The sequence below is a fragment of the Lygodium microphyllum genome, chromosome 2, assembly GCF_053477565.2.
Source record: "Lygodium microphyllum isolate KBCC chromosome 2, Lygodium_microphyllum_v1.1.10, whole genome shotgun sequence".
Classification (NCBI taxonomy): Eukaryota; Viridiplantae; Streptophyta; class Polypodiopsida; order Schizaeales; family Lygodiaceae; genus Lygodium; species Lygodium microphyllum.
In genome coordinates, this window is record NC_141136.1 from 153,527,323 (window position 1) to 153,535,832 (window position 8,510).

Here is an 8,510-nt window from a genome sequence, read left to right on the forward strand (position 1 = left end):
TTTGGCAAAAGACAATAGTGGTAAGGGGTCATGTCAAACATAGTCAAGACTGGACTCTGTGGGAGACATACAAGTAAAGCGAACAAGGTGTGGCATGGATTTTTTTTATTTTTTTTTTAAGGGTTACCTTTAGTTTGAAGGTGTAGTGAAGAATCGAGGTGTGTGATTATACTAAGGCAAGGAAGGATAGACATTGTCTTGTTGTGGGGTCTTAAGATCATCATCACGCAGGTCTTGATGATGAGGTATAGGGGAGTGGGCGGGACACGCAAGGAAAACGGGAGGGAGGGGGACAGATCATCATGATGCCGTGAGTGTGGGTGTGGGTGTGTGTGTGGTTGGTTTATATATCCTCTTATTCCAAGACGACACAGTCATCTCAAGACCTGGAGGCTGGCGGCAAGTTCAACCATCAGAGAGAGAGAGAGAGTGTGTGTGTGTGTGTGTGAGAGAGTGGGTGTGTGTGTGCAACCATCAGAGAGAGAGAGAGAGAGAGAGAGAGAGAGAGAGTGTGTGTGTGTGTGTGTGTGTGTGGGTGTGGGTGTGGGTGTGGGCGGCTGGCAGCTGCCGCGCCTCCTCCATCCCTTCCCAGTCCCCATTTCACAGCTCGAATTCAAAGCATGGAATCAAGGGCATTAAGCCCCATGCAAGTTGGCGGCACCGACGGCCTTGTCCCTGAGGGCGCTGGCGCTGCTGCTGCCACCCCCGTCCTGAGTCCCCTGCGATTAACGTTGCTTAAGAGGGTAACCATATCTCCCTTCCGCAACAACCAACGAGCTTTAGCATCAGTCACCCAACCTCCCACCAATTCTGCTTTTCCACAACACCCCGCGAAGCACTCTAATCTCCTGGTCCCCTTCCTCCCACACTATTCACATTATTAATCAGACACACTACAATCTGCTTAGCTATGACCTTGTCACATCTCATAACATTCGCCATGCCATCTCACACTACACCCAACACAACACAAGCCATGACTTGTCACATACCATCACACTCACGTTCCCCCACCCCCTCACAAAGTCTTCTATGTTGAGCCCACCACATCTAATGGTAAAAATTGACGTCCTAATAGCCTTGATTTATGAGCCCTGAGGACAAGATTACAACCTCATCATCCTAGGGTACATACCTCTCATTTTCCATACACAATATGTATACTATTAATTGTCATGGCTCTCAATTATGAGTATGTTTGAGAGAGAGAGAGTAGATCTAGCCATACCATCCTCTTTGTACTTCGATTGTTTTAGACCCATAGTTGGTGAGCCATGTCTATATCTATTGTGATACCCACTTGCAAACACTCATAATGTGTGATACTAGTTAAAAGTTTTGGTCAGCTAAGGGAAAAGAAGTACAATCACAATGAGAATACAAGTTGGTCTTAATACCTTTAACCATATTTATAGGTTGGAGCCGAACTTATTGGCACATTCATGCTTATATTCACTACAGTAGCAGCAAGCATTATGAATGAGAAGACTAATGGAAGCATCACACACATGGGCCTTGGAATCTCTTCAGGCTTGGCAGTGGCTGTAGTCATCTTCTCTATAGGCCACATCTCTGGAGCACATGTGAATCCTGCAATTACCTTTGCATTTGCCACAATCAAGCACTTCCCATGGATTGAGGTAGCAATTGTAAAGGCTCAACAATAAAAATATTCTAAATATCTAACTATGTGGTCAAATTAATGCAAGGATATTAATGAGTACATCTCGATACATGATTAGGTTCCTCTTTACTTGGTTGCCCAATTTGGAGGTTCTTTGTGTGCTTCTTATACGGTGATGGTAGTATTTCAACCTTCATTCTATGATCCACATCATAGCCATGTCATTAGTGGAGTTACGGTGCCTATTGGCTCAAATTTACAGGCGCTAATAATCGAGTTCATCATCAGTTGCACATTAATGTTTGTGGTGACATCCATATCAATTGACAAACATGCTGTATGTATAAACTCTTCCCTACTAAAGCATTTCTATTTCTCATTTGTTTAAGATATTTTATACCTCCAAATCAATAACAATTGCTTAAGATACTCAATAGTTAGCCAATGAGTCATAGTTATGCTAAAAGATGATTTTAACTCATCAACCACTTCAAAATTGATAAAATTAGTATCATTGTCTATGAAATTTCATTGGCATATTCATTGTAGTCAAGTCATCATTGTTGTCATCACCATCTTAAGAATCATCATCACCTTTGCCATTATCATTCATGATTGTCCTTGTCATCATCCTCATTATCATCAACATCTCATCGTTGTCATCATTATCACCACCATCACCATTACCACCATGACCATCATAGATAATTTTGGCCTTGCCCTAAGCATGAGATTGCCTCTATCCATTTGGATGATCAAGGGGAGCACTTATAAGAATCACGTCTACAACTTTGCACATATATACCCCTATCTTTTCATATTTTACCTCCACAATCTACACCAAAAATCTTTTTTGTTTACAACCACATGCCATGGCATCATTGCCTTCATTCTCTCATCGATATCTTTGACACATCTATTATAATCGGTACATAAATTGAAACTAAAAGAAGAACATTGCTTGCACTATGTAGTAAAGTCCTCACCAAGACATATAAGTAACATTGTTTCATGCACCCTTTTACTTTCTCAAGTCAACACTTCAAAACTATATGGCAAAATTGAGGTAGTGTGATGAGTCCAAAGCTCATCTAAGTTTGTTCTCGGTCAAATAAGTAGTAAACTTGCTCTCAAGCTCATCCAATGCATGACTTGGGAACTTTCACTCTCTCTTACTAAGCATTGTGCCACAGGCTCGTGAGCTAGCTGGAGTAGTTGTGGGTGCCATGGTCACGTTGAACAACCTTATTGCCAGGTAGATAAAACAACTCATCAAGTGGATAAATATACATAACTATTTGTAAAGGGACTAGAATTTTTTAAAGCACGATAATATCTTATCGCAATCTTGTTATGTTTACAGTGTGCTTTTTTAGTATGCATGGATATACTGTGATTGTGTGATCCTTCTCCACAAAAACTACTACCTTGTAGAAAACCCTGAAGTTCTATGCTAGAAAGACCCTTACTCATGGGCTATTTAACTAACTTACCACCTATTCCTATTCACACTTGTCAACATAGCAACAACACTTGTTACTCAAATTTGAGTTGCACCTAAAATAGTTGGATCATCCATTTCTCTCTCTTGGTGGATGGATTGTACGAACTTGAAACATCTCCTATGCTCATTAACTGTAGCACATAAAAAGTTGAAATCTTGATTAGTTTCTTTTAATATTATCATTGCAAAGATCTAGGTTTGATTGTTTCTCCATTGTGTATTTTCTAGTCCACACATACTTTATCCATTTGTGATTTATTCATGCAAAAGAAATCAAGATGCATTTTTTGTGCTTAACAACTTTCTTAATGTTTGAGCTCAATGAAAATCAAATTTGTCCTCTACACCATCTTTGTGGAACTTACATGCTTATCTTATTTGCATTTAGCAAGGCATTTTCATTTCCTTTAGCCTTCATAAGTGAAGATCCTTGAAAGGATTGCACTATTACCTTGTTTCCTATGGCACTATAAACATTAGGGATTAGCCTCTCCAAAAAATTTCATCAATAGTTTTGTCTATAAAAGATGGCATGTCCTATTTCTTTTCTTCATAGTTATCAAGCTTTCCAAAATTCTCTCCATAGGTACAAACTCATTCAAGTTACCTTATTTCCTATGGCATTATAAGCATTACAAGCACTTTGGGAGTAGCCTCTCCAAAAAAAATCATCAATACTTTTGTCTTTAAAATATGGCATGTCCTATTTCTTTTCTTCATAGTTATCAATCATTCCAAAATTCTCTTCATAAGTACAAACTCATCCAAGTTACCTTATTTCCTATGGCATTATAAACATTATAGTGCTTTGGGATTAGCCTCTCCAAAAAAATTCATCAATACTATGGCATGTCCTATTTCTTTTCTTCATAGTTATCAAGCTTTCCAAAATTCTCTCCATAGGTACAAACTCATCCTTGGAGTTGGTGGTTGAGTTGCTCATTGAGGTAAGGTGTCTTCGAGACTTTGTTGTCTCAAAGGGTGGCTACTTATGCACATGAAATATTCCACATATAATCATGCTCCAAGTTCAAGGACATGATGAACTTCCTAATGCTTATGACATTGCACACTCTCTCAATGTGCGAGTCTATTAGGGTATACCGCTATATCCTCCATTCGTCTCTATGGCTCTACTTAAGACTACATACAGTTTTTACTTTGCATTATGCATAGGGACATACATTTTAAATTAGGATCCTTCATGAAGAAATGTCGATGAAATCGGATACATTGAAATTGCAAATAAAGGACATCAGTCATATCTATTTCATTCACATTTCCCTCATGCTTAAAGAAGATTAAACAATCAAAGCTTGGTATAGGTTTATAAAGATGTTATACATCACTTCCATGTGTTTTCATGACTCACACAAATGAGGTCTAAAAAGGGAAGTCCATATAGGCAAAGGGACTTTTGTAAGCCTTCCTCTCAACATATCCTAAAGACCTTGGAATTTTATACATCCAAGTCCATAATAGGCAAAGGGACTTTTGTAAGCCTTCCTCTCAACTTATCCTAAAGACCTTGGAATTTTATACATGCAAGTTCTTTGACCAATATAAGGACTTGGAAGAAGAGGGTTCTCTTGACTTGGAAGCCCAAGCTCTCTAAAAAGATCGAATATGTCTTTATAGAAATGCAATATAAATAAGTTTCTAATTAATGAACTATTTTCTAAGACCTAGAGCATCTCACCTTTGTGTGTGTTGTGTAAAATAGATAAGGAGGAGCTTGATGCTTGTTCTAGCAATGCAAATAGATCAAATGCTGGTGGGAGGCCTTGAGAAAATGGAAGCTATTGTAGGTTTCCATGATGTGATCAACTAGAAGGTTGCCCTATTAGGTGATGCCAGAAATCTCAATAAAGAGCCTATCAAGCAGTCGATGGCAATTAGATTCAAGAATGAAAAGCTTTTTTGTGCAAGGGTTGTAGGCAGTTGCATTAAGGATATTTAGTTGGCTATAAAGAGAATAGCTTACTATTTTGAAAGGGTTGAGGGAAAAAGTACATGTTTATAAAGTAGCATGGCAATGTGTCTCTAAGGGTAGCTTGAATTAGTGTTTGGATAGAGTATCTTTGTGAATTCTAAAATGAGTGCACAGATGCATCTCTCAAGGTGCTAAAAATATTATATTTCTTCCTATATTTGCACACTACACAAAGTGATGTGACAAAAGAATTGAAAGATGAAATTGGATTTCTTGATTTGGAATTGAGCAATGATGATCAAACTTGATGGACCACTTGGATGATGAGGCAAATTAGAGAAATTAGAGAAAGAATTCTGAGAAATAATTGAAAAGAAAACTTAATACTAATATTGAACTAATATATCAATAATAAAATGGACACTTAGCAAAGATTAGAAACAAAATACACAATACTCCTCTTTAGAATTCCCTTCTCCCTTGTGACCTTCACAAATTTATAAAGAGTTCTTGACCAAACTTTGTGTTGATTCCTCTAGCTTGGATGCTCATCTTCATGAAACTTTTAAGTCATAAGTCTTGATCTTGGCCATTTCTTTCTCCTAAATTGGTAAAGAGGTCAACATTAGAGTAGGGGGTCCCCAAATTCCTTAAATTCATTGTGGTATTTGATGTAAAGAAACATGTAAAGAAGTCAATATTGGAGAAGGGGTCCTCAAATTCCTTAAAGCACAATGGTATTTAATGTAAAAAAACATGTGATAGATGAACAAGTTTGCTTTGTAAGAGATTTCAATGTTTGTGGAGCTTGATTAAACCTTTTGGAGGATATGGCTATTGCTACAATATGATTTGTGTTTTTTAGGAGTGAAAGAGTGGGAAATAATATGTGGTAGGGCTCAAGATCTTTGCAATATAAGGGTTTAGTCACAAGTAAGATATGGGAGATGAAGAGTTTGGTAACTTCTTAATAACATGTCAAGCAAGGAAATGAATATCTATGACATTAGTTAGAAAAGGTGAACTCATGTTGGTTATTTAATATGAAAGGATTTCTAAGAGAGAGCTTGAAAAGATGAACTCATGTTGGTTGTTTAATATACAAGGATTTGTAGGAGAAGGCTATAACATATTTAGCCATAGAAGCTAGACTCACAGGAGAAGGCTAAAATGCATTTAGTCATAAAAGCTTTCTCAAAGTTTAGGAATGGAAAAGAACACTCAAATGAAAGGCAATTATATTGAATCCTTCTTTTTCCAAATTTTAAGCCTTCTCTACATTTTCCTTTCTAAAGGCCATGAGCTACTAACATTGGCTAAAAGCCCTCTTTCACAACCATTCATGGTCAAAACTTATAAGTACCAACCATTTTCACAACTATTCAAATTATCAAACAAAGTAGTGTCAAATGAAGCATCAAGGGTCCTTAATTTCATACAAATTATAAGGAGAGATTCGAATTTAGAGTTAATAGGGAATGAGAATGAAATACTATAAAGAATATCGCAGTGAGAAAGAAAGGGAGAAAAGAACCAAGGAAGCTTGCATAAGGGAAGGAAGACAATATCATTAGCATTATTTGACAAGAATGAGAAATTCTCTCCTCCAACTTTACATAAGAAGAGCCACAATTCTAATGCAATAATGCTTTTATATTTTCAACTAGCAACTTGATTTTCCAACCATCTTACTATCCACTTAAAGTAATATTGTCTAGACCAAATCAATCTCACAAAAATCATAGTCTTGTTGTTGTTGATGTTCTTCTTCTTCTTTTTCTGAGTCTCATTCTTCTTCTTTTTCTTACGCACACACACACACACAAATGGTTTATTTCCCTGCATTTCTTTGTTGAACTTATAATGTAAAAGCTATTGACAAGCTAAATTCACAAGTACACTTGTAGGGAATCAACTTCTAGATTTTGAATAATAAATAACTCGATTGAGTTGCAGTCCTATATCAGGTGCTTCCATGAACCCTGCACGTACGTTGGGACCTGCGATAGTTGCAAGAAATTACAATGGCCTTTGGTTATATTTGGTGGGGCCCCATTTGGGAGCTATGGTAGGGGCAGCATGTTACTCTATGATACAGTTGAAAAACCAAGATGATAAATTTCATAAAACCAAAAGAGTAGACTTTGGAGACACTTTAGAAGCATAGAAAAATCATCCTTAAATCTTGTAGGTTTATTAGGGCTTGATTATCTTTTGGATACCATATCAATATTGTATATTTGTCTTACTCCTAAAATCCACACACATTAGATGTATTATAAAAGAACTTTCAAGTTTATGACATACATTTATCAAGGAAATGGATTACCATTTTATGCATTGAACCAAATGGTTGCATATATATAATACCACATAGATGTGTTAGTTGCATATTGCCAAATAGTTGAGGCCTATAAATGTGAACTACATGGCTCTAAATTGTTTATACAAGTGTATAACTCTAAACTTTTGTGCATACCTTCCAAAACTTTTAAGTTAAAAGCATTGAAGCTTGACTAAACTATTACATATGGTTTAAAACTTGTAATCTAGCATTGATCTAAATTTTTAAAACATTGGACATGATATGCATGAAAATAAACTTTAATTAATTTGTCAAAATCAAAAGGTTTACTTCTAACAACTAGTGTCAAATGTGCAAAAAACCTTATTGTTTGTATATCAATGAGCTAGCTTCAATGTGTTAGCTTCTAGTTTCTAGTGCAACACTTGAGTGCATAGCTAAATGATGGAGATAATCAAAGTTTATAACAAGAGAAATCTTTCACATTGTGCAAAAGATTTATTTCCATGTGCTTTGTTTGGACTATAGCAATTCCTACAAGTCATCCAAAGGAACAAAATCAATAATAGCAAATTTAGAAATTATTGCCTCAATAATAATTTCCAAAATTTTAAAAACTAATATTTTAACAACATCCTTGAAACCTCAAATAAAAATACTTTCTTAATATAAAGTTAAAACTCTAGATGTTTATGTAAAAAATAGTGTTTGCCACCAAAAATAGCGAATAATCTAATCAAGAAGTCTTCTAAGCTGAAAATGAAGAGTTATATGCTACACCTTGTAAGTTTGAGCTACAAATCACTAAAGTAAAGAAAGAAATTGATGCCATGGCCACTTTTGGCTTTCTTGCTTTGTAAGGGGATCCATGTTGCACATAGGTTTAAATGTGTCTTTTAGCTAGAGTTTAGCACAGCTTGGTTTTTGGTCGATTGTTTGTGAATATCTCTATTGGGGTTTGTTTTAACTATTTAAGTTGTCCCTAGACTATGTAGGATATTTAGTTAGGGCTATACTTATATAAACATCCATGTATGTTTCCATTTTAGTCATTTTTTGGGAGGGTTAAAGCTAATTTCTCATTTCTTTTTTAAGGGTATTATTTATTTGGGATTTGGATGGAGCTCATCCTACTTTTTTTGTC

At 36.1% G+C, this 8,510-nt stretch overlaps 1 protein-coding gene across 4 annotated transcripts; it reads left to right on the forward strand.

Annotated features, from left to right (window-relative positions):
• Positions 1 to 422: 422 nt before the first annotated feature.
• Positions 423 to 7,557, forward strand: LOC148040485 (aquaporin NIP6-1-like). Of its 4 annotated transcripts, XM_087666646.1 has the most exons (6): positions 423 to 743; positions 1,416 to 1,640; positions 1,743 to 1,802; positions 1,887 to 1,961; positions 2,818 to 2,879; positions 7,018 to 7,556. In XM_087666646.1, exons 1-6 carry the CDS (start codon positions 621 to 623, stop codon positions 7,226 to 7,228), a joined length of 756 nt encoding a protein of 251 aa, XP_087522772.1. In that variant the 5' UTR covers positions 423 to 620; the 3' UTR covers positions 7,229 to 7,556. The 4 variants fall into 4 exon arrangements, with proteins under 4 accessions (XP_087522772.1, XP_087522765.1, XP_087522757.1 ...); XM_087666639.1 differs by having other exon boundaries at positions 1,743 to 1,961; positions 7,029 to 7,556; XM_087666631.1 differs by having other exon boundaries at positions 1,743 to 1,961; positions 7,018 to 7,554.
• Positions 7,558 to 8,510: the final 953 nt, after the last annotated feature.

Bases quoted from the DNA above. Each gene is read 5' to 3' on its own strand.
- LOC148040485 (XM_087666631.1), top strand. From the start codon at position 621: ATGGAATCAAGGGCATTAAGCCCCATGCAAGTTGGCGGCACCGACGGC. The intron at 744-1,415 runs GTAACCATATCT...CCATATTTATAG, and splicing joins GATTAACGTTGCTTAAGAGG to GTTGGAGCCGAACTTATTGG. The intron at 1,641-1,742 runs GTAGCAATTGTA...ATACATGATTAG, and splicing joins AGCACTTCCCATGGATTGAG to GTTCCTCTTTACTTGGTTGC.